Source organism: Bos javanicus, chromosome X (assembly GCF_032452875.1).
Source record: "Bos javanicus breed banteng chromosome X, ARS-OSU_banteng_1.0, whole genome shotgun sequence".
NCBI classification, from domain to species: Eukaryota; Metazoa; Chordata; class Mammalia; order Artiodactyla; family Bovidae; genus Bos; species Bos javanicus.
In genome coordinates this window covers 52,881,504-52,908,070 of record NC_083897.1, presented here as the reverse complement: position 1 = coordinate 52,908,070, position 26,567 = coordinate 52,881,504, and the positions used below count along the sequence as shown (strand labels likewise).

The 26,567-nt window shown below is 39.0% G+C and overlaps 1 protein-coding gene across 9 annotated transcripts in view; it reads right to left on the bottom strand.

Annotated features, from left to right (window-relative positions):
- Window positions 1–26,567, bottom strand: part of SYTL4 (synaptotagmin like 4) — a 95,998-nt gene that overhangs the window by 24,563 nt on the left and 44,868 nt on the right. For 8 of the 9 annotated variants that reach the window (XM_061409235.1, XM_061409228.1, XM_061409231.1 and 5 more), the window contains 4 exons: window positions 10,342–10,513; window positions 9,885–10,100; window positions 9,639–9,748; window positions 9,299–9,401 (listed from right to left, as the gene is read on the bottom strand). In XM_061409235.1, the coding sequence (XP_061265219.1) occupies window positions 9,299–9,401; window positions 9,639–9,748; window positions 9,885–10,100; window positions 10,342–10,451 (539 nt within the window). In that variant the 5' untranslated portion in view covers window positions 10,452–10,513. Of the gene's footprint in view, window positions 1–9,298; window positions 9,749–9,884; window positions 10,101–10,341; window positions 10,514–26,567 lie in introns of all 9 variants that reach the window. The other variant, XM_061409226.1, reaches the window with a different exon arrangement.

The following is a 26,567-nucleotide window of genomic DNA, read 5'->3' as shown; positions in this document are numbered from 1 at the left end:
CATTATGGAATGATGAAGCTCTCTTGGTTCCCTGAATATGACAAAGCTGCTTTTCTTCCCTCTTCTCTCTGCCTGGGATGGTCACAGTGGCCATTTTTCTTGTTTACTTGAAACTCCTGGCTAAATCTACTCATTCTTCCAGTCTCTCCTTACATGTCAATTCCTCCACATCTCTGACCATGCCCCAACCCCAAGTATGGATTAGTAGCCTTTCTATGTGCTCCTAAAGCAACCTGATGTCTTTTATACAAATTATTTAATTTGTTTGATAATTTGCTTGATAAACAAACGACTTGTTTAGTGTCTTTCTCCTCCATTAGACTAAGTTGCAGGATATCAGTGATCACATATTTTGTTCACTGCTAAGTTCCCAATGCCTAGCAGAGAAACCAGCATAGACTGGGCACTCAATTATTTGTTGACTGAATTCTTGACTAAATGCCTTCAGTGGGGCTTAAAGTATGTTCATAAATAAGCAGTATGCTTTGAAGATATTATTAAGAAGACCAGAATTTCTTTTCAGTTTAATGAAGGATGACCCTGGGCATTCAAAACAACAGTCCTCATCTCTAAAGGGAAGGACACAATTCCTGGATCCCTTACCTCAAGGAATGCTTATAATAATAATCTCCTAACTGAACTCCCTACTTCTGCCCTTGTCCCCATACAATCTATCCTCAACACAGCAGCTAAAATGAGCTTTAAAAATATAAACCCAGGGAATTCTCTGGTGGTTCTGTGGTTAGGACTCCACACTTCCAAGTTCAATCCCTGGTTGCGGAACTAAGATCCTGCAAGCCTGGCAATGTGGAATAAATACACACACATATATATACACTATATTAATATATATATCCAATACAGAATTGCCACACAAACTCAGCAATTCCACTCATAGGTATCTACCCAAGAGAACTGGGAGCACGTGTCCACACAAAAAAATTGTATATAAATGTTCACAGAAGCATTATTCACAATAGCTAACAGGTGGAAACAGTCCAAATGTCTATCAACAGATGAACCGATAAAGGAAATGTGGTACAGCCATAAAACGAAATATTATTGACAACAAAAAGGAATGAAGTTTTACACATGCTACAACATACATGAACCTTGAAAATATTATGCTAAAGTGAAATGCCAGACACAAATGGCCACATTCTGTATGATTTCATCTATAGGAAGTGTCCAGAATAGGCAAATCCACAGAAACAGCAAGCAGAATAGTTGCTGCAGAAATGGGGAGTGACTGCTTAACGGGCACAGGGTTTCTTTTTGGAGTGATGAAAATGTTCTGAAATCAGGCAGTGGTGATGGCTGCACAATATTCTGAAAGTACTAAAAGATACTGAATTGTATACTTCAAAACTGTTAAAATGATTAACCTTATGTGAATTTTACCCCAATTAAAAAAAATAATATCACATCATTCAGAGCCCTCCTTCTAACTCGGAATAAAGACAGAGTCCTTACAAGTGTCAAAATCTTACATTATCTGCTTTTCACCCAGCCTCTGTCTTTATCCCCTACCCTCTCCCCTTGTTTGTCAGTTCCAGATGACTCATACTGCCAAACACAAACCCACTTTAAGGTTGTTATACCTGCTGCTTTCTCTGCCTAGAAAGTATCTCTTTCCCCCAGATGCTCTCAGGGTTTGTGTCCTCTTTGCTTGTCTCCTCTCAAATGTCATCTTATTATTATTTATTGTTATTATCAATTATGTATAATAATTATTAATTATTATTAAGCCTTTCCCTGCACTGGCCTAGATAAAACTGCCTGCATACATACACGCTTTCCTGGTACTCCCTTTTAGACTCCTTCATTTTTCTCCACAGCACTTGTCAACATCTGACATATATTTACTTGATTATTCACTTACTGTCTGTGTCCCCCACTACCAAATCTACACTCCTCAAGCAAGGAACTTTGTTGTCGTCACCAGTATATACTATTGCCTAAAACAGTGCTTGGAAAATAGTAGGCATTCATAGACAAACAAATGAAGGAATTAATAAGAAAAGAACACAGAATGAAATAGCCAAAATCTATAACGTCTTAGGCAGGAGAGAATAAACTTTCCAAGTTATCATAACATGATATTTGAGATATCTCTATGAAAACAAACAGCAGGGGTTGAAATCCTAGGGCATGCCAGAGGTGAAACAGTGTCATTTCTTGAGAGATATATTAGCTTTATAGTCAAAAACACACAGGGAGCTTGATTTCATTTTCACTTTAGAATCATTCTTTTTCTCTCTTTGCTCCAAAGAACAAAGAACCCAAAGCAGAACCATTCCTCTAGAGAGATAGCTTAATAGTGGTCCATGGAGAGTGTTTTCTGCTTGTATTTTTTCCTAAAGATTAATACGTACTGATCCAAAGCTGATACAAACCGCTCTAGGGCAAAAAAGCAATTATTTGACATCTGTGCAGTAGAAAAATAAACTTAGAGATGGGAGTCCTGGGCTCTAACTATCTAATGATCTGAGGTAAATCACTTACCCTGCTTTCTTTTCTGCAAAAATAAGGGAGTTGAATTAGATTATTTGTGAGGCTCCATAATTTTATGAAAAATATCATTTATGGCCACTTAATCCGTTTTCACGTTTAGGATAAATGAAAGTCTTCTGGGTTCAATGAGACAAGAAGTCATAGATAGCCAGAAGCAGTGGGCTTCAGAAATTACATTATGACCAGTGATGTCAGATGTGTTCAATCAAGTTCAGAAAATAAAAGCCATTCTTATCCACAAAAGAAGGGGAGGGGCTCATCACCTAAAACAGATGAGTCACCCAACCAAGGCTGTGTGGATAAAATCATAGTACATACATACAATGACACACCATATGAGAACAAAAAGAATGAGGCAGACCCCTGCCAATGTTATATTTTTCTGTCATTTTTTTTCCATTTGCACCTTGGGCTATAACTAACATTAATAAAGTGCACGTGTTTAAGTGTTTGATTTGATGAGTTTTTTTATTTATTTTAATTGGAGGCTAATTACTTTACAATACTATGTTTTTTGCCATACATCGACATGAATCAGCTATATGTATACATTTGTGAAACCATCACCACAATTAAGCTACTGAACATGTCTATCACTCCCCAAAGTTTCCTCATGCTCCTTCATAGTCCATCTTTCCCTCCTCAGACCTGTCTTCAAGTAAGTGCTGATCTGCTGTCATTAACATTTAGCTTGATTTTTCTAGAATTTTATATAAACAGAGTCATACAGTAGGTCCTCTTTTTTTGTTTGACTTCTTTCACTCAGCATGATTATTTCAAGATTCATCCATGTTGCTGCATGTATCAGTAATCCATTCCTTTCCATTGCTGAGTAGTAGTCCACTGTATAAACAAAGCAAAGTTTATCCTTTCACCTGCTGATAGACACTGGAGTTATCTCTAGGTTTTGGCAATCACAAAGCCGCTATGAACATTCATGCACAAGTCTTTGTATGGACGTATTTTTGTGTTTCTCTTGAGTAAATATCTAGAAATTTAAAGGCTGATTCACAAGGTAGGTGCACGTTTAACTGGTTAAGACACTACTAAACTCTTTTTCAAAGTGGCTTCACCATTGGACGTTCCTACCAGCACTGTATGAGAATGCCAGTTGCTCTACATCCTCATCAAAAATTGGTATGGTTGGGGATCAGGTCAAGATGGCAGAGGAGTAGGACATAGAATTCACCTCTCCAACAAATATATAAAAAATACATGTGAAACAATTCTCACAGAATATCTACTGAATATTTTCACTGAATATCCTCACTGAATACCTACTGAAAGACCTCAGACTTCCAAAGGGCAAAAAAATGTCCATATAACTGGACAGGACAAAGGGAAAAAGGAAGAGAGAAAGGAATCAGGACTGGGACCTGTGCCCCTGAGAGGGATCTGGGAGGGAACTGTGAAAGAGAAAAGGGTTCCACCCATAGGAAAGTTCCTTCACTGGCGAGAGATCAGCCAGGACAGAGGGGCAGCTTTAGAGCCTCAGAGCAGAGTGTAGTAACAGGTCTGCAGAGGGCAAAGCAGACAGGGACCTGCATAGACAGTGCCAATGGCATTCCCCAGCCTGAGACACTGGTCTGTTGGGGCGGGTGGGGGCTAGGTGCTGAGTATCAGGTTATAGAGGCCAGAGCTGGGGAGAAGACTGGGGTTGCCTACATAAAGACAGCCTGAGGGGGCTAGTGTGCGGTGCGCCACATAACGGTAGTACAAGAAGAAGCCTGGGCCCACCAGAGAGCCAAGGTGCCATTAGAGGGCGGTGAGCTAGGAGAGGGGTGGGCTCGCCATAGAAGCTTCTTTCCCCAACCATGTACTCTCATATTGGCAAGGCACTGCCTACAAAAGCTCCAGGCATGGGTGCGAGCCACCACTGCCATCTCAAACCCCAGAAGAGGGCACAGTCTGCTGCTACCACTGAGGGCCCCACAACCGGGTGCCAACTGCTGTACCTGCCTTCCTGGGAGTGCACTTGCACTCTCCCTGTTAAGGGGATAACAGCCAACACACACTGAGGAAAGAGACAGCAAGCATCCAAACCAAAAACAGCCCTCATGCCAAAAAAATATTAAACACACTACGCTATGCAGGAACACTCCTGCAGATAAACAGCCCTTCTAGAATAAAGTAGATATTTGTTTCTCCTAAACTCACAAAGAGAAACATAAGCAAAATAAAGAAGCAGAGGAACCACTCCCAGTTAAAAGACCAAGAGAACTCCCCTGAAGGAACAAACAACGAAATAGATCTCTTCAGTCTAATAGACACCAAGTTCAAAAATGGGGTGATGAAAATACTGAAGGAATTAAGAAAGCATAGTAAGCATAGTGTTAGTCACTTAGTCGTGTCCAACTCTTTGCCACCCCATGGACTGTAGGCACTTGACTCCTCTGTTCATAGAATTCTCCAGGCGAGCATACTGGAGTGGGTTGCCATGCCCTTCTACAGGGGATCTTCCTGACCCAGAGATCAAACCCGGGTCTCCTGCACTGCAGGCAGATTCTTTACCATCTGAGCTCCCAGGGAAGCCCAAAGAAAGGAATTAAGAAAGATGAGTATCAAAGAATTGATGCTTTCGAATCATTTCTATGTCGAATCATTGACATAGAAAGATGCCAATGTTATATTTTCAGGAGAAGACCCCTGAGGGTCCCTTGGACAGCAAGGAGATCAAACCAGTCAATCCTAAAGGAAATCAACCCTGACTATTTATTGGAAGAACTGATGATGAAGTTCCAACACTTTGTCCACCTGGTGTGAAGAGCTGACTCACTGGAAAAGACCCTAATGCTGGGAAAGATTGAAGGCAGGAAGAGGAAGGGACAGCAGAGGATGAGATGGTTAGACAGCATCACTAACTCAATGGACATGAATTTGAGCCAACTCCGGGAGATAATGAAGGACAGAGGAGCCTGGCATGCTGCAGTCCATGGGGTCACAAAAAGTCAGACACAACTTAGCAACTGAACAACAACAATGTATACAGTATGATCCTTTTGTAAAAAGAAATTAAAATTTTAAGAATCCAACTCATATTTGTACATTGAGACAGTATGGCAGTCTATACACCAGAATTATTAATGACAATAAGAACTATCTGGGGCAGAAAAAGTAAACTTACTGGGGACTCATTTGATATATTTCTATATTGCTTTTCATCAATCATATAAAACATGATAAAATCTCATTTCTCTTCGGATGAGGGAAAGTTAGGGGGAAAAAACACAAATAAAAAGTCAAAACTTCGCCAGCAGCAACCAAATGAGGAAAGGAATAAAGCCTCAAGATATGAAGTTTGAAAAGTGAAGGCTAATAAAACAGAAGAAAGATCTAGCTTGGCAAAACATCTTCCAATGTGTACAGATCAAGTGAATGAGTAGGGAATCCTGGGGTAAGATAAAGAAAACAAAAATCCTCAAGATTTATACACCAGATATCAATGGGCACCCCAACCAAGGCAGACAAGCCTTCTGTGGGATGTCATCGCTCAGGGCACTGGTATGAACTAGAGGATGCATATAGAGCTAGATTGAGTGAGACCAGACACTTAAGACTGAGTGAGCCAGACAGGGAAGCCTGGTATGCTGCAGTCCATGGGGTTGCAAAGAGTAGGACATGACTGAGAGACTGAAAAACAACAAGACACGAGAATTTCAGGAGACTGAAACCCAGTATCCCCAAGTTATCTTTTGCCCCTCCCTTCAGTTTAGTTCAGTTGCTTAGTCGTGTCCAACTCTTTACGACCCCATGGACTGCAACATTCCAGGATTCCCTAACACCAACTCCTAGAACTTGTGCAAATTCATGTCCATCGAGTCAGTGATGCCATCCAGCCATCTCATCCTCTGTTGTCCCCTTCTCCTCCTGCCTTTAATCTTTCCCAGCATCAGGGGCTTTTCAAATGAGTCAGTTCTTCGCATCAGGTGACCAATGTATTGGAGTTTCAGCTTCAGCATCAGTCCTCCCAATGAATATTCAGGACTGATCTCCTTTAGGATGGACTGTTTGGATCTCCTTGCAGTCCAAGAGACTCTCAAGATTCTTCTCCAACACCATAGTTCAAAAGCATCAATTCTTCGCTGCTCAGCTTTCTTTATAGTCCAACTCTCACATCCATACATGACTACTGGAAAAACCATAGCTTTGACTAGACAGACCTTTGTTGGCAAAGTTATGTCTCTGCTTTTTAATATGCTGTCCATCTTGGTCATAGCTTTTCTTCCAAGGAGCAAGCATATTTTAATTTCATGGCTACAGTCACCATCTGCAGTGATTTTGGAGCCCCCCAAAATAGTCTCTCACTGTTTACATTGTTTCCCCATCTATTTGCCATGAAGTAATGGGACCAGATGCCCTGATCTTAGTTTTCTGAATGCTGAGTTGTAATCCAGCTTTTAAATTCTCCTCTTTCACTTTTATTAAGAGGCTCTTTAGTTCTTCTATTTCTGCCATAAGGGTGGTGTCATCTGCATATCTGAGGTTACTGATATTTCTCTTGGCAATCTTGATTCCAGCTTGTGCTTCATCCAGCCCAGCATTTCACATGACGCACTCTGCATATAAGTTAAATAAGCAGGGTGACAATATACAGCCTTGACATAATCCTTTACTGATTTGGAATCAGTCTGTTGCTCCATGTCCAATTCTTTTTTTTTTTTTTTCCATGTCCAATTCTAACTGTTGCCTCTTAACCTGCATACAGATTTTTCAGGAGGCAAGTAAGGTGCTCTGGTATTCCCACCTCTTTAGGAATTTTCCACAGTTTGTTGTGATTCACACAGTCAAAGGCTTTGGAGTAGCCAATAAAGCCAAAGTAGATAATTTTCTGGAACTCTCTTGCTTTTTCCATGATCCAACAGATGTTGGCAATTTCAAATCTGGTTCCTCTGCCTTTTCTAAATCCAGCTTGAACATCTGGAAGTTCTTGGTTCACGTACTGTTGAAGCCTAGCTTGGAGAATTTTGAGCATTACTTTGCTAGTACAATTGTGCAGTACTTTGAACATTCTTTGGCATTGCCTTTCTTTGGCATTGGAATGAAAACTGACCTTTTCCACTCCTATGGCCACTGCTGAGCTTTCCAAATTTGCTGGCATCATCTTTTAGGATTTGAAATAGTTCAACTGGAATTCCAACACCTCCACTAGCTTTGTTCGTAGTGATGCTTCCTAAGGCCCACTTGACTTCACATTCCAGGATGTCTGGCTCTAGGTGAGTGATCACACCATTGTGGTTATCTGGGTCATGAAGAACTTTTTTGTATAGTTCTTCTGTGTATTCTTGCCACCTCTTCCTAGTATCTTCTGCTTCTGTTAGGTCCATACCATTTCTGTCATTTATTGTGTCCATCTTTGCATGAAATGTTCCCTTGGTATCTCTATCCCTTTGTAACCCCTCCCTTGGGTTATAGAAAAGAAGTATATAAACAGCAATTCCTTTTTTCCCTAAGTATTTTATTTCATTATTTTTAATTTATTTTTAAAGTATAGTGGCTCAGACAGTAAAGAATCTGCCTGCAATGCAGAAGACTCAGATTCAATCCCTGGATCAGGAAGATCCCCTAGAGAAGGAAATGGCTACCCACTCCAGTATTCTTGCCTGGAGAATTCTATGGACAGAGGAGCCTGGCAGGCTACAGTCCATGGGGTCACAGAGTCAGACACGACTGAGGGACTAACATGTCCACATAAAAACTCATTACAAATGTTCATAATAGCATTGGTCCAAAAAGTGGAAAGAACCCAAACATCTATCAAAAGATGAATGGATAAACAAATGGGGGTATTTACATATAATGGAATATTATTTGGCAATAAAAAGAAATGAAGTACTGATACATGCTTCAACATGGATGAACCTTGAAAACATTATGTTAAGTGAGACAAAACAGTCACAAAGGACCACATATTTTATGATTCTATTTAAATACAATGTCCAACACAGAAATTAAAAGTAGATCAGAGACTGTTTAGGGATGGGGAATGATATGGAGGTGGGTGGGGGGCAGTGATAGCTAAAGGGTACAAGGGTTTGTTTTTAAGGTAATAAAAAGTTATAAAATCAATCGAGGTGGTGGTTGCACAATTCTGTAAAATCTACGTCATTGTACACTAGTAATGGGTGAATTACATGGTCTGAATTATAGCTTGATAAGGCTGTTACCAGAAAGATACTACACAAAAATGACTAACTGCTCGGTGGTTTTCATAATATTTTTTCTTAAGTTTAGAGGGATATTAATGATTAATATCCTTTACAGTAAAGAAACATTCATCTGAAGATTAGTGATTCCTGCATTTTATTTCAGTGTTTATTCTGTTAAATTCAAGTATAATGAACTAAAGCTTTTAATTTAATATATTATGATCCAATATTATAAAAGTTTTTTTGATTTATCCATCCACCCATCCCTTTATCTATACATATGCAAAAAACATATCTGAAATAACTTCATATAATATGAATACTGGGGTAGTAAGGTTTTGGGTGATTTGTTGTTTTCTTTATTGTTTTCTATACTGGTTAAATGTTTAATAATGAGTTTGTGTTATTTGTATTTTGTCTTCAAATTGTTCTTATTAAAAAAAAAGTAAATATACCAAAATGTTAATGTTTATATGTAGGTTACAGGATTAGGAATTTTTTTTCTTCCTTGTTTACTCTTTTCTGTACTTTCCAAATTTTCCAACAATGAATATCTATTATTTTATAAATAGAAGTTAAAAAATAAAACAATTAGAGGCATGTATAGTCTTTTCTTTAAATGATTGCTTGGTTCTTACCTGGGCTCCTTCTGTTGCTCCTGAATGATCTTTCTTCCTGGCCAGATATCACCCAATTGTGACTGATGAAGGAGAGACTGTTCCACTGTCTCTCTTTTATTCACTTCAAGACAAACAAAAGCATGGCATATGGGTGATGATGGGGGGGATGTGGGGGAAGGGGAACACAGCATGCTTACAGAAAGGATGGCAACATAGTCTTTATGTTGCCCACAAATGGGTTGAGCCCACGGAATGAAGGAAGACACACCACCTGTAAGAATACACTTAGATTCCACACCAGAGGGTCTATGACTGAAGTCAAGCACCTCAAGGAACCATATCCCAACAGGTCTGGTACCTGCAGGTTTGCGGCGCAGGGACATCCTGATTATCTCACTGCCGGTGTGGTAAGCAAAGCGATTCACTTTCTGGTCATAAAACCAGTCTCCAGTTGCTTTCTTCAGCTCTCTGGGAAGAAATAAAAGAAAACAAGAAATGGATTTTTTAAAAATGGCCCTTGACATTCAACTAATAAAGGACAAAGGGAGAAATGCTAACCACAACTGGGGCCCTCTTTCTTCTCTCAACTCTAAGTAACACTCACATTTCCTTGGCGCACACCTTGCACCTCCAGGTACCATTGCTTTCCTGAACGCGGCAGTCCCGACACACCAGATGATTACAACTCCAACAAGTGTTGGTCTTGGGAGTCAAACGGCCCAGGGTCTCCTGGCACCGGGCGCAGGTCCGATTGCTATAGCGCTGGCTGCCCCTTTTGGCCCCTTTCCTTTTTATCTCCAGTAAATCATTCTTCAGTCGCCTGCCAATACCCAAAAGAGAAGCACAAGTGATTTGGAGGCTGCATGGGCTGGATAGAGATGGGTTGAGAGGTGGAGACAGTGACTATTTAGTTCTGTGAAAGCAACAGAGCCCAACCTGACCCAGTGAGGAGTTGTAAACCTCATACACAAGTTCCTCTGAAAGTTAGATAAGAAGTATAAGGAAAAGTCCAGTTATCATTGGTTAAAGGCCTGGGAACATGATTTTTCTGGGACTCTTACCTAATCCTTTTCTCATCTGCTTTTCGGAGTTCCTCATCTCTTTGTAGAACACTGAGGATCAAATCCCTTTCCACCTCAGACAGAAAAGAGAGATCAAGTATCTCCGACATGACTTGTCCTAGTTTTTCCTTCTACTCTTCTTTCTTCAAATCTACCAGGCCACCAGATTTGCCTGAAATAAGATAAAAACTAATTTTGCACAGATAACTATTTCCCCCTTGAGCAGGCTCAACAGACAACACAGCCCATGTGACCAACGCGCCATTCCCACTTCCAGGCAACTCCTACCCTGAAAATGAAGAGACTAAGTTTTCAAGAAGAAAAATTTATTCATGACTCTGGCAAACAGTTGGGTCTTTCAACATAAGCATCTTAGTCTGGAAAGAGGACACAACAGCTGAGTCAAATTCTCCTTCTACCAAGTGGATCCTCAATTATCTAATTTTCAATACTTTTAATGTTCTCAAGTCACAAATCTATTAAGTCAAATAATCAGATAGCTGATCTCTGTAGTGGAGAAAAGCACACAGGGACCTCTGCCAGTTGAAGCCTATTTCCTTCCAAACCTTTCCTGACCAGAGTCCTGGATTCAGTCAGCTTTCTGCTACACTTCAAAATGCCCATCACCTACTCTATCTCCCAAAGTTCTTATTGCTAACACTACCTCAAGAATATCTTCACCTATTTCACCCACATTTGTTGAGAACCCACTCTGACAGGCGTTGTGCAAAGTGCTACAGATACAAAGATGAGTGAGGCACAGTTCCTGTGCTGAAGAAGATCACAAAGGAGAAAGGTACACACAAACACAGTACAGTGTACTAAGCACTCTTGCTAAGTCGCTTCAGTCATGTCCGACTCTGTGCGACCCCATAGATGGCAGCCCACCAGGCTCCCCATCCCTGGGATCCTCCAGGTAAGAACACTGGAGTGGGTTGCCATTTCTTTCTCCAGCATGAAAGTGAAAAGTCAAAGTGAAGTCGCTCAGTCGTGTCTGACTCTTAGAGGGATAATAAATTGTTGTGGGAACTTAGAGAAGGGAGTAATTTGTTCTATCTTGCCTAGAGAGGGAAGAGACAGAACTACATACATGTGGAAGGTTTTATAGAACAGGTGGATTTTGCCTTATAGAACAGAGTATATGTTTGTTCGTTGCGGAGAATGGTAGGAAATATAGCTGGAAACCTGATTATGTAATTCTCAAATACTCTTAAAAACTAAGAATTTGTAAATTGATGACACAGCGAATAAAAATCCATCAAACACCTTTGTTGCTGCTTTGTTTTTGATATTGGGAAGTCACATACTCAAATTTGTTTTACAAAGATCACTCTAGCTATAGTATGAAAGGCTGGTTCAAAAGACAAATTGAAGTACTATAACACATCGTTGTTCAGTTGCTCAATCAAGTCTGACTCTTTGCGACCCCATGGACTGCAGCATGCCAGACTTCCCTATCCTTCACCAACTTCAGGAGTTTGCTCTAACTCATGTCCATCGAGTCAGTGATTCCATCCAAACATCTCTTCCTCTGTCATCCCCTTCTCCTGCCTTCAATCTTTCCCAGCATCAGGGTCTTTTACAATGAGTCAGTTCTTTGCATCAGGTGGCCAAATTATTCAAGCTTCAGATTCAATAACACATTATAAAATGTGCATACTCCAAAAGCAAGCAATACCACATCTAAGAATCTAGCTAATAGAAATATTCACATAAATGTGTATGCAAGGTGTATGTACAAGAAGGTTATTGTAGTATTATTTGTAAGAGCAAAAACAAGTTCTTTAACAAAGAAATCATTAAACAAAATAATATTTCCATATGATGGCATACTACGCATCCATTTTTAAAATGTGGTAGATCTGTATGAAAATAGATCTTGAGTGAAAAATAAGAGTCATTTTAGGACTATACTTGAATGATCTGTTTGCTAAAGTATCTATCTATACATTTGTATATGCAAAGAAAAAAGTCTAGAACAAAACCCATTATCATTGGTTCCTCCTGAGAAGCAGAACTGAGGGGGGCAACTTTTACTTTTTATTTTATACAGCTCTGATTTTTTTTACACATAAGTTTTACTTTTAAATTTCAAGAAAGAAAACATTCAAAGAAGACAGATTACTGGACAAAAAGACAACCTAAGTTTATTAACTATGCTTTTAACCAACTGGGCAAAGTCACTGTATCTCTGTCATCCTCTGGTTTTTCAACTACAAAATGAACAACTTCTCAAAGGTGTCAAGAAAATTGAATAATGTGCGCTAAAAATCCCATCAGTGTTTTGAACACACATTTGGAATACATGTACTCACTGAATCTGCTGCAGGGTAGACCTAAACCAGAACAGGAAGACAAGAGAACACAAATAGGTTTGAGAGGTAGAATTGACAAAATGGAGTGACTGACTGAATGGAAAGAATGAAGGTGAAGGCAAAGATGCCTAGTGGGCATGTCAAAGTTAAACACCTGGCTAGTAAGAGTTGTAACAGTGACAGGGGCTGTAAGAGAAGAAACAGGTATAGAAGTAAGGCAAGAAGTTTTGTTGTAGTCATACTGAGAGTCAAAAATGAGGATCATACTTACCTTCTCTGTTCTCCCTTGAAATTACATAAGTGCTTTCACTTTTTAAAACTAATTACCAACAAGACAATAATAGAGAGTACAAACAAAGTAATGGCAACCCACTCCAGGATTCTTTCCTGGAGAATCCCACAGACAGAGGAGCCTGGTGGGCTACACTCCATGGGGTCGCAAAGAGTCAGACACGACTGAGCACACAGAGCACAAACAACATACCAAAGCTACACAGGTTCTGGAAATATCAACACTTTCTTGATTTCATTATTTCTTGGTCTTTATTGAACTATAAAATGCTAAGCCTCTTTTATAGGCCCTTTCTTAGGAAGTCTTGAGGAAATATTCTTAATTTTCACCCTCAAGGAGAATATATACTCTCCATGAGAAGACGGACTTTTTCAACATCATTCTATGTATCTGGCCCAGCACCTAACACTGTATTTGGCACAAAGTGCTGTTTATGCCACCACCACTGTTGATCAGCATCACTGTCATCATCAACGCCAATAGTTCCATTCATTGAGAATTTATTACACACCAGGCAACAAGTACTTGACATACATTAATTTAATGCTTACAACAACCCCAAGAATGAGGTACTATTATTATCCACATTTTATAGATGAGGACTCAGGAGAGGTTAGGTTAGCTGGCCCAAGAATAAACAGAGGGTAATTCAAGGTTGCTAGGATTCAAGCCCAGGCAATTGCATTCAAGAGCTAGTGCTCCACTGGCTCTATCCAGGCAGGCCCATGGCCAAAACAATTATAAAATATTGAACACAGCAATCAAAAGCACTGTGGAAATGAATTCCCATATGTGTGATTATGGTTGAAGAACTGGCCCAAAAAATCAGCGGCTCCTGGATAAACTAGGTATCACCAATTGACTGGCAATTAAAGACCAAGGATGGCACAGACACACTGGAAATGAAAGCAAAACCAAATTTATTAGAAAACTGATATTTATGGAGAGGCAGCAGAGTTCTGTGATGAGACAAGCACACTGGCACAATAATGAGACCAACTAGTAGTAAAAGCTTCACTATTTCTTGGTCTTTACTTGGTCTTTACTGAATTATAAGATGCTAAGCCTCTTTCACAGGCCCTTTCTTAGGTAGTCTTGAGGAAATACTCTTAATTCTCATCCCCAAGGAGAATATATAAGCCATGACCTCCATCAGCTTCTTGCCTCCTCTGCCCTATCACTTGCCAATCTGACTACTTTCAGTAAAGCTACATTCCATCCTCAACCTCACCTTAGATGATAGGTTGCTATTTTCAATGTTAACCCTGTTACTAGCCAGCTCACTTGAGATGTGATCTTGTAGAGTCAGTAATGGGGAAATAGAATAAGGAAAAAAAAAGTTAAAGGCAAGGAGAAAAACCATAGAAAAATGAAATAAATAGAAAACTAAACATAAGATGGTTAAAAAAAAAAAAAGCTCCAATATATCAACTAACATTTTTAAATGTATAAGTAAAATTCATACTTTAAGATACAGAGGTTAACAGACTACATCAGAGAAGGCAATGGCACCCCACTCCAGTACTCTTGCCTGGAAAATCCCATGGATGAGGAGCCTGGTGGGTTGCAGTCCATGGGGTCGCTAAGAGCCGGACATGACTGAACGACTTCCCTTTCACTTTTCACTTTCATGCATTGGAGAAGGAAATGGCAACCCACTCCAGTGTTCTTGCCTGGAGAATCCCAGGGACAGGGAGCCTGATGGGCTGCTGTCTATGGGGTCGCACAGAGTCGGACACAACTGAAGTGACTTAGCAGCAGCAGCAGCAGCAACAGACTACATAAAATTTAAAAATCCAGGTATGTGCCATTTCACAAGGGACACATCTAAAACATAAAGATCACAAAAGACTGAAAGTAAAAAGATGGAAAAAAGATATACCAGGTAAATGAAAACCAAAATAAAGCTGAGACAGTTATATTAATAGCTAAAAAATAAGATTTAAAAATAATAAAATCATTATAAAAGATAAGACTACTACATAGAGTTTAAAAAATCAAGTATGTTTTATTAACATGCACTCAGAAAATCCCTCCAAATATATAACAGAAGATTATGTACAACTAGAGAAAGAAACTGAAAAATTACCATCAAATGAGAGATCATATAAAATAAGCCAAAAAGATACAACACAGGGAATATAGCCAATATTTTATAATAACTATAAAAGAAGTCTGGGCTTCCCTGGTGGCTCAGATGATAAAGATTCTGCCTGCAATACAGGAGACTTGAGTTCAATCCTTTGGTCAGGAAGATCCCCTTGAGAAGGGAATGGCTACCCACTCCAGTATTCTTCCCTAGAGAATTCCATGGACAGGGAAGCCTGGCGGGCTACAGTCTGTGGGACTGCAAAGAGTCGGACATGACTAAGTGACTAACTCTATCACTGTCACTTCTAAATGGAGTCTAACCTTTAATAACTGTAATCACTATATTGTATACCTTACATATAACTATATGTAACATATAATAACAGAGAAGGCAATGGCACCCTACTCCAGTACTTCTGCCTGGAAAATCCCGTGGATGGAGGAGCCTGGTGGCCTGCAGTCCATGGGGTCACTAGAGTCGGACACGACTGAGCAACTTCACTTTCACTTTTCACTTTCATGCATTGGAGAGGAAATGGCAACCCACTCCAGTGTTCTTGCCTGGAGAATCCCAGGGACGGGGAAGCCTGGTGGGCTGCCGTCTCTGGGGTTACACAGAGTCGGACACGACTGAAGAGACTTAGCAGTAACATATAATAAAGTATATTAACTATTATTATTGTTGTTTAGTCACTGAGATGTGTCCAACTCTGTGCAACCCCCTGGACTGCAGCATGCCAGGCTTCTCTCTCCTCCACTATCTCCCGGAGTTTGTTCAAATTCATGTCCATTGAGTCGATGATGCTATCTAACCATCTAACCCTCTGTCGTCCCCTTCTCCTTTTGTCTTCAGTCTTTCCCAGCATCAGGATCTTTTCCAATGAGTTGGCTCTTTGCGTCAGGTAGCCAAAGTACTGAAGCTTCAGCTTCAGCATCAGTCCTTCCAATGAATATTTAGGGTTCATTTCCTTTAACATTAACTATACTTCAATTTAAAAAGAAAATATGATGCAATCTATGTAAATTAGCACTATACTGATAGGTGTAGTCAAGATATAAAATAGAATTTTTTTTAAAAAAAGAGGGGAAATAACATACTTCTTTCAATTATTAATAGTATAAGCAGATAAAAAATTACTAAATATAAGACAAGTTGAACAAAATAGGTCTAATTTAATGAACATATGTAGAATTCTATATCCAGTTGGAACATTTACTGCCCGCCCCACCAAATGATCATGTACTAAGTTATAATGCAAGTCTCAGTAGATTTCAAAGAAACCCATTCTCATACAGACCATGGTCTCTGACCTCAAGAAAATTAAATATGAAGTCAACAACAAAAAATAATCTTTAATCCTGATACTTTTTGGAAATTTAAAGATACTTCTTAATAATTCATATGCCAAAGAAGAAATCATAATTTCATAACTGTACTAAACCTATCATTAACATCTTAAAGAAGAAACCTGCTCCCTGCCTCACCACCACCACCATGCCCATACCATAGGGCATGTTTCCTAGAAATTCATAAACGAAAACAAGGTATTTGCAAAGACTTAAGTGATATATTTTTATGGCAAATAGCATATTACATTTTGAAAAATAGAATTCAAAAAAATACTGAGGCACAAATAAGAAAGCCAGACAGATTTGCATCACAGAAAACCTGTGACCTTTCATTTTCTCCCAATTGACAAACACAGTACTAGGATTTAATGGAGAGACCAAAGCCCAAGAAAACTTTAGTCCTTCACTGAAATTCAATTACAGGTATACTGGCGGCTACAGTCCACAGAGCCAAAAAGAGTCAAACACAACTGAGCAACTATCACTATCCAGTCAAAAGTGTAAGGATTATCCACTGAAAAGAACCCCAGCTCAGATAACATGAGTGTCCAAACCCAAGCTCTGATGGACAGTTTGTTCCACGTTAGTTGTGGGGTGTCAAGACTCAGATGAAATATCTTATGGGTTTCCTGCCCACAAGAAGATATTTTAGGAAAGATGGTGCATTGAGTTATAAAGTTACAAATACTTATCACTCAAAATTCAGGAAAATATTGTAATGCAAATACCTACAAATCAAGTTGCTGCTATTGTTTAGTCATTAACTCATGTCTGACTTTTTTGCAACCCCATGGACTGTAGCCTGCCAGGCTCCTCGGTCCATGGGATTTTCCAGGCAAGAATACTGGAGTGGATTGCCATTTCTTTCTCTGGGGGATCTTCCAAATTCAGGGATTGAACCCATGTCTCCTTCACTGGCAGGCAGATTCTTTACCACTGAGCTACCAGGAAGCAAGAGGGAATTGAAAAATCTACCATCAAAATGGGAAGTTAACTACAATATTGTAAAGTAATTAGCCTCCAATTAAAATAAATAAGTTTTTTAAAATCAGAGGTTAATATACATCTCTCAATTACTGATAGCACAGCAGATAAAAACTTAAGTGTGTGTAAACAACTTAAACAACACAATAATCTTGGTATAATGAACATATGTAGAATTATTTATCTAAAGAGATATATCTATTTTATACCCTATTCCTGTAGATTAAGAGAACATTAACACCAACACTAACAGAGCTAGTTTTCAAGAAGGGGTGGGGGAGCTCTCTTAATTGTCTTAAATTCTGCTGCTGCTGCTGATGCTGCTAAGTCACTTCAGTGGTGTCTGACTCTGTGTGACCCCATAGATGGCAGCCCACCAGCCTCCCCTGTCCCTGGGATTCTCCAGGCAAGAACACTGGAGTGGGTTGCCATTTCCTTCTCCAATGCATGAAAGCAAAAGTGAAAGTGAAGTCGCACAGTCGTGTCTGACTTTTCATGATCCCATGGACTGCAGCCTACCAGGCTCCTCTATCCATGGGATTTTCCAGGCAAGAGTACTGGAGTGAGGTGCCATTGCCTTCTCCACTTAAATTCTGAAGACCAGCTAAATAGAGCAAAGATTTTTATCAGTTATATGATCTTGGGCAATGACCAAAATATTAAAAAAAAAAAGACCATCAAAGACATAGAATTCCTTGTAAGAACAGTGCTTGATTTAAAATCTTTGTGGTATTCCCAAAACAGAAACTAATGTGAATTAGAAAAATATCAAATAATGTCCGTGTAGTGGCCAGCAAATAAAACAGATATTTTTGTGTTTAATTTGTTGGGCACATCGGTACCCCTCCCTCTCTCAAACATGCAATGCACATGGCACATGTAAATGGGAAGATGGTAATACTTATGCTCAAACTAGAAACTTCTACCAGATGTGGCCTTCTTAAAGGTAGGTACTGTATCTGGACTTAGTACCCCCAAGAGCTTACTTGGCACAGTGTCTGATACACAATATGAGATCAATAAACTTTGCTGAATGTCTTCACCCAGAAATCTATTTGTATTTATATGTTTAAATTTAAACTCACAGAAACTGAAGAGTGGCACTAGAGCTGAGAGCAAAGTGTTTTTATATTCCTGAGGCAGTCTGGTATCAGGCCAAAAACATGGCCTTTGGACCCCAACTGCCTGAGTATGAATCCCAACTTCATTAATGACTATCTGTGTGACCTTGGGCAAGCTACCAAACCTCTCAGTGCTTCAATTTCTTCATTGGTCAAAGGAAGAAAACTGTGCATGTGTGCTAAGTTGCTTCAGTCATTTCTGACTCTGTGTGAATCTATGGACTGTAGCCCTCCAGACTCCTCTGTCCATGGGATTCTCTAGGCAAGAATACTGGAGTGGGTTGCCATGCCCTCCTCCAGGGGGTCTTCCCAACCCAGGGATCGAATTCATGTCTCTTATGTCTCCTGCACTGGCAGGGGCGTTCTTTACCACTAGCACCACATGGTAAACTCCCAAATTCTTCACTGGTAAAAGGAAGAAAACGGTACCTACTGTCTTGGGTTTACTATAAAGATTCATGAGTTTTTAAAATATGCAGCAGTGTTCTTGCCTGGAGAATCCCAGGGACAGGGGAGCCTGGTGGGCTGCCGTCTATGGGGTTGCACAGAGTCGGACACGACTGAAGCAACTTAGCAGCAGCAGCAGCAAAGTAATGTGAACAGAGAGAGTGCTAAACTCTAAGGTTTAGCTATTTTTATTTTTGTCAGTTTTTATATGTGTATTTGTTCTTTAAGATGTAACTGGGTCTTACAAAGTGACATTGATTTTCTATTAAAGAATACAGATGAATTGTGAGTTAAACTGCATTTAAGTTTAAAGTTTCAGGCCTTTTATTCAGTGAGAAACTATGCTGACAACTTTAGAGATGACAGAGAATTCCAGAAAAACTGACCCACGCTTAACGGTAAAAAGACTGAACCAGTATTAAATTATTCCTCTAAACCTATGGGTAGTAATTATGTGATGGTTTTGCATATAAATCCTATTCCATCATCAGTCATGTTCCACTTAAGTGATAGGACAAAAGCATTTTGCTGTTTGGGCCAAGGGCAATGGACAATTTTGGTAAAGTTTATAGCTCACTGAAAATGAAAAAGTGAACCAGTGTCTTTCAAAGGACATTAGTTTAACCAAGAAACCCTTAATGAAACTGCTATCATTAAGCAAATGATAGTATGTTTTAGACAGAAACTGCTGAGTGATATGGAGAGACTTGCATTGCTGCATGTCATTCTGTATACTTTTGAACAGATATTTAAAACTGATCTAGCTATGTCAAGAAACATGATGATGTATGCATTTTTTGAAAAATTAGAACTGAAATGGAGCTACAAATTACAATTGCTCATGAAAATTGGGGATTATAAAATGTCAGTGGCCTTCTATTTCTGGCCAAGAATGGATTTTTACCCTGCCTGGACCCCCTCCACCTCCCCCAAATGAATAAAATATATAAAACAATGGTAATTTTGAAGACACTGAGTATCAGGAAATGGAGGACTGTTATCCCTGGGAGACAGGAAGCAAACAGGGTGAGCCCTCTGACTTTCCAGGCTCATTGTCTTGAGAGAGTTTCCAGGCCATAGTGCAGGGAGGACAAATACAGGCAGGGCCCGGTGAACTCCCTGAGTTGTGGTGACAGAGAGTCTGGCTGGAGTTCATAGGACAGAGTACCTGAGAGAGTCACAGAGAGAGAAGTGCAGAGGGTTTACAGAGGGTCTCCCTCACATATTCAGCAAAGGACGGGTAAACAATGTGGCATGCCTGTGAGGAAATTACACTAGGCCAGAGAAAGAACCCTAGCTGAAAGGATTCAAAAGAACAGTGCCTGTCACTCAAACATGACCAGAAATAGTGCCTGTTCCACCAAACTGGAAAACCACATGATTCACAGGGTACTGGGCAGAGTACTCAGAAGGATCTTGCCTATATAATGGGAAATAATTAGTCCTAGATTGTGCACTGCCTAACAAATCCAAACAGAAGAGCCTGAAAGGATTAATCTATTTCAAGTAACTCAAGTGCATCCAAGAACAGAGCTCAAGCATATTTGTACTAATATAAAAATATCAGCACCCAACAAGGTAAAATTTATATCTAGTATCCAATAAAAAATAAATAGGCATGCAAAAAAGCAAGAAAATACAGTTCATGATGAGAGGAAAAATTAATCAAAAGCTGACCAAGAATGGACACAAATGTTAGAATTAGCAAAGTCATTAAGAGAGTTATTGTAACTGTATTCCATATTTTAAAAAGCTAAATAAAGACATGAAAGGTGTTTTTAAAAAGACTCAAATCAAACCTAGAGATAAAAAACAATGTCTTCATGTTGATGTATGGCAAAACCCACCTCAATATTGTAAAGTAATTAGCCTCCAATTAAAATAAATTAATTTAAAAAAAACAATGTCTGAGATGAAAAATACACAGAATTGGATTAATAGCAGATTACACATTGTAATAGAAAAGATTATTGAAGTTGACAGCAATAGCAACTATTCAAATGAAACAGAAAAAACACAGAAAAAAACAGAGCATTGAGCAGTGGAACAACTTTCAGCTGCCTAATATGCATGTCATTGGAGTCACCAAAGGAAATGGGGGCACTGAAAAAATATTTGAGAAAATACTGGTCCAAGTTTTTTCTAAATTTGATGAACAGTATAAATTCACAGATCCAAGAAGCTCAATGAATTTCACAAGCAGCAGAAAGAAAACTGCACCATATGGGACAGCATAGTCAAATTTTTTAAAACTAGAGATAATGAGAAATTCTTAAAAGCAGCCAGCAGGTGGGAGGCAGGAGAGAAACAACATACCATACTCAGAAGAATAAAGATAATGATGAAAGTAAATTTACCACTGGAAACAATGCAAACGAGAAGACAGTGGAACATCTCTAAAATACTGAAAGGAAAATATCTGCCAACCTAGAATTCTAAACCCAGTGAAATGTCATTCAGAAACAGGTGAAATAAAGACTTTTTTTAAATGTAAAAATTGAAAGAATTAATCACAATCAGATCTGCAACTATAAAAAATGTTAAAGAAAGTCCTTCAGGCAGAATAAAAATAACACCAGATAGAAATAATAGAAATATGGATCTATAAAAAGTAATGAAGAACACATGCTATAGTAAATATGTGGGTATGTGTGTGTCTTAGTCACTCAGTCATGTCTGACTCTTTGCGATCCCATGGACTATAGCCCACCAGGCTTCTCTGCCCATGGAATTTTCCAGGCGAGAATACTGGAGTGGGTTGCCATTTCCTACTCCAAAATATGCAGGTAAAAAATATTATTTTCTTATTTAAGTTTCCTTTAAAAATTGACTCCTTAAAGCAAAACAATTTATAAAACATATTGTGAAGTTCAAGACATATACAGAACCAAATTAAAAGAGTTACACAATCTGTTTTCAAGACTTATAAATCTACAGTAATCAAGGGAGTGTTTTAGTAGAATACAGGTAGACACTGGAAGAGAACAGAGCCTAGAAATAAATCCTTATGTTTATAGTCCCTTAATTTCTGATAAAGATGTAAGGGAGGAGTTTCCTTGGTAATCCAGTGGTTAAGAATTTGCCTACCAATGCAGGGGACATGGGTTCAATCCCTAGTCCAGGAAGATCCCACATGCCGTGGAGCAACTAGGCCCATGTGCTACAACTACTGAGCCAAAGCACCACAACTACTAAAGCCCACCCGCCGAGAGCTTGCGCACCACAACAAGAGCAGCTACCACAATGAGAAGCCTGCACACAGCAACGAAGAGTAGCCTCACTCACCGCAACTAGAGAAAGCCTGCATGCAATGATGAAGACCCAGCATAGTCAAAAATTATTTTTTTTAAAAGATGCATGGGAATTCAGTGGAGAAGTGACAGTCTTTCCAACAAATGGTGCTGAGAAAACTGGGTAGACATATGCAAAAAATGCAGAGATTTCTTAGATATAATAGCAAAAACATGATCCAGAACTTGCTAAAACATAAACTAAAAACTCTGCTCTTTGAAAAATGCTAATAAGAAAATTTTTTAAAAACTATATATACAGGAAGAAAATATTTCTAAACAGTATATCTGATAATGACTTGTATCCAGAACACGTAAGGTACTCTCAAAACTCTACACTCTACAATGTGGTATCACCTCATACCAGTCAGAACAGCCATAATCATTAAAAAACCTACAAACAATAAATGCTGGAGAGGCTGTGGAGAAAAAGGTACCCTCTTGCACTGTTGTGATATAACCACTACGGAGAACAGTATGGAGGTTCCTTAAAAAATGAAAATTAACATCACCATATGACCCAGCAATCCCACTACTGGGAATACATCCTGAGAAAACCATAATTCAAAAAGAAACATGTGCCCCAGTGTTCATGGAAGCACTATTTACAATAGCCAGGACATGAAAGCAGCCTAGATGTCCAACAACAGATGAATGGATAAAGAGAAGTGGTATGTATATACAATAGAATATTACTCAGCTATGAAAAGGAATGAAATTTGTCATTTGTAGTGATATGGATGAACTTATCATCTGCCATATAGAGTAAAGTTAGTCAGAAAGGGTAAAGCAAATATCATATATTAATACATATATATGGAATCTAGAAAATAGTACTGATGAACCTATTTGCAGGGCAGGAATAGAGATGCAGATGTAGAGAACAGACATGGTGTGGGGTAAGGAGAGGGTGGGACAAATTGAGAGAGTAGCACTGACATATATATATACTGCTGCTGCTGCTGCGAAGTCACTTCAGTCGTGTCCAACTCTGTGTGACCCCATAGATGGCAGCCCACCAGACTCCCTCATCCCTGGGATTCTCCAGGCAAGAACACTGGAGTGGGTTGCCATTTCCTTCTCCAGTGCATGAAAGTGAAAAGTGAAAGTGAAGTCGCTCAGTCGACTCTTAGCAACCCCATGGACTGCAGCCTACCAGGCTCCTCTGTCCATGGGATTTTCCATGCAAGAGTACTGGAGTGGGGTGCCATTGCCTACCCTGTGTAAAATAGATAGCTAGTGTGAGGCTTCTGTATAGCACAGGGAGCTTAGCTCAGTGCTCTGTAAGGACCTAGAGGGATGGGAGGCTCCAGTGGGAGGCTATATATGTATACTTATAGCTGATTCATGCTGTTGTACAGCAGAAACTAACACAACATTGTAAAGCAATTATGCTCCAATTAAAAAAAAAAGTACTTCTTGCTAATCACCCCCACCAAAAAAAAGAAACACAGGATTGGGACACAAGAGCCAAGAAAAATCAATGCTTTATGTGTGTTGATGTTTATCTTTACTTAAATAAAGATTTTTGAGACAAAAAAACTCTAAACTTTTTAAACGAACCAAAAATTTAGGCAAATGTATCACCAAAGACATATAAATAGCAAATAAGCATCTGAAAAGATGTTCAACATCATTAATTCTTAGTGAGATGCAAACTAAAATCACAATGAAATGCCACTACTCACTTATTAGAATGACTAAAACTAAAAACTTAACAAATGTTGGCCAAGATTTGAAGCAACTGGAACTCTCACACACTGCAGTGGGAATGTACTAATAAAATGATACAACCATGCTGGAAAACATTTTAGTAGTTTCTCAAAAAGTTAAACATGTATCTCCCATATGGCCCAGACTTTCCACATCTAGGTATTAACCCAAGAAAAGCAAGAGCATATGTCCATGCAAAGACTTGCATGTGAATGATAATAACAGCATTATTCATAATAGCCAAAAACTGGAAACAACCCAAATGCCCATGAAAAGGTGAATGGATTTTTCTTACTTGAGGTATATCCATATAATGGAACATTGCTCAACAACAGAACAGACTGAACTACTGACAGCAATATGGACGAATATCGAACTAATTATGTTGACTGAAAAAAATCAGACAAAAAAGAACACACAGTAGTACATTATTTCATTTACATAAAACTGGTAGAAAATGAAAAATAATGTATAGTGACAGAAAACAGATCAGTGGTTGTGAGAAAACAGGGATATAATACAGAGATGAACAGGAAGGAAGGATTGGTGTGGTTTGTTTAGTCACTAAGCGGTATCCAACTCTTATGACCCCATGAACTGTAGCCCACCAGGTTCCTCCAAGGAAGGATTACAAAATAGCAAAAGCAAAACTTCTGAAGGTAATAGATATGATTACTTTCTTGATTTTGGTAATTGTTTCATGGATATACAGAGATGTCAAATTCTGTTAAACTGTATACTTTAAATATGCACAGCTTATTGTATGTAAATGATGACTTAAAAACGTACTTTGTAAAGTTTTAAGGTTAAATGTAACTAAACATTTTGTAACCAGCAGCTTTATACTCTCAAAATACCTCTAAGGCAGTAGGAGACTTTAAATACATTCACACAGTAAAATATTTTTTTATCAAAGGGGCTTTTATAAAGAATACAGAGTAGATTTGAAATTTTTTCTATTATTATTTAATTATTACCTAAGAGATGTATTTCATTTTCTAACCCTTCCAAATGAAGATATTCCATGAGTATTGAACTGTATGTTAAAAAGACGAAAAGACAGCATGCTGAGAGCTAAGAAGATGGAACAACAACAAAACGTCTGTATAACTGCTTCCTGAAATTAATATTTATACTGTTATTTAGTAAGTGCATCCACCAATGCACTTTATTTTGTATTTTTTTTATTTTATTTTTTAACTTTACAATATTGTATTGGTTTTGCCATATATCAACATGAATCCGCCACAGATATACACGTGTTCCCCATCCTGAACCCTCCTCCCTCCCCCTCCCCATACCATCCCTCTGAGTCATCCCAGTGCACCAGCCCCAAGCAACCAGTATCCTTCATCGAACCTGGACTGGCGACTCGTTTCATATATATTATTCATGTTTCAATGCCATTCTCCCAAATCATCTCACCCTCTCCCTCTCGTTTTGTGAGGTATCCTTTCTCAGCTACAACAGTCATTAAACTCAAGTATAAGGGCTTCCCTGGTGGCTCAGTGGTAAAGAATCTGCTTGCCAATGCAGGAGACACAGGTTTGACACCTGATCTCATGCTGTGCAGCAACTAAGCCCACATGCTGCAGCTACTGAAGATTGGGCGACCTAGAGCCTATGCTCTGCAACAAGAGAAGCTACCTCAATGAGAAGCCATGGATTGCAACAAACAGTAGCCCCATTTGATGCAACCAGAGAAAAAGCCTGTGTGGCAACAAACACCCAGCACAATGAAAAATAATTTTTTTAAAAAAAATCAAGTATTAAGATAAACAACTTAGAATCAGACCCTCAGGTAGCCATATACCATAAACCAAAATTTTGTTCAAATGAAGCACCACAGTGTCACTGCTCTCAAAGTGAGAGAGCAATGGTTGTTACACTATTAATAAATATTAAAATTAATCTTAAAGAGGGTTTATTTCATCTCATACCCTTCTTTATTTTTGTAAATGCCTTATAAAATATTGGGACAGTGAGAAATATATAGTTTGTAAATAAATTTATGTGTATTTTTTGTTGTGGTGTAGTTGCTAAGTCATGTCCAACTCTTGTGACCCCATGGACTGTAGCCCACCAGGCTCCTCTGTCCTTTGGATTTCCCAGGCAGGAATACTGGAGTGGGTTGCCATTTCTTTTTCCAGGGAATCTTCTCCACCCAGGGATTGAACTTGGGTCTCCTCCTTGGCAGGCAGATTCTTTACCACTGAGACACTGGGGAAGCCCTTGAGTATATTAGAGGTGATCAAAAATTTTGCTGGTAAGGGAGAGTGATCAAAAAGTTGGGAAACAATTTGCTTAGAGGAGGGTGAAGAGAAACAATTCTTACTAATTGCCATGTATTATCATGATTCTGCTTACATATAGTTATATGTTAATTAGGAAAGAATAAATCATTCTGATGACTGTAATGCAGTTGCCCAGATGCAAGAAGGGCAGCTTAATGAATGAAGATGCTGCTGCCACAAGGTACATTCCACAGTGGACTCTATTAGCTAATTGTGATGAAGGCAGTTACCGTATCTGAAGCAGACCAATCTATCACAGTCAGGATTAATACCTATTATGTGTGCGGGTTTCCAAAACATGAGTGAAGCATACCTAGCAAAATCCAGCC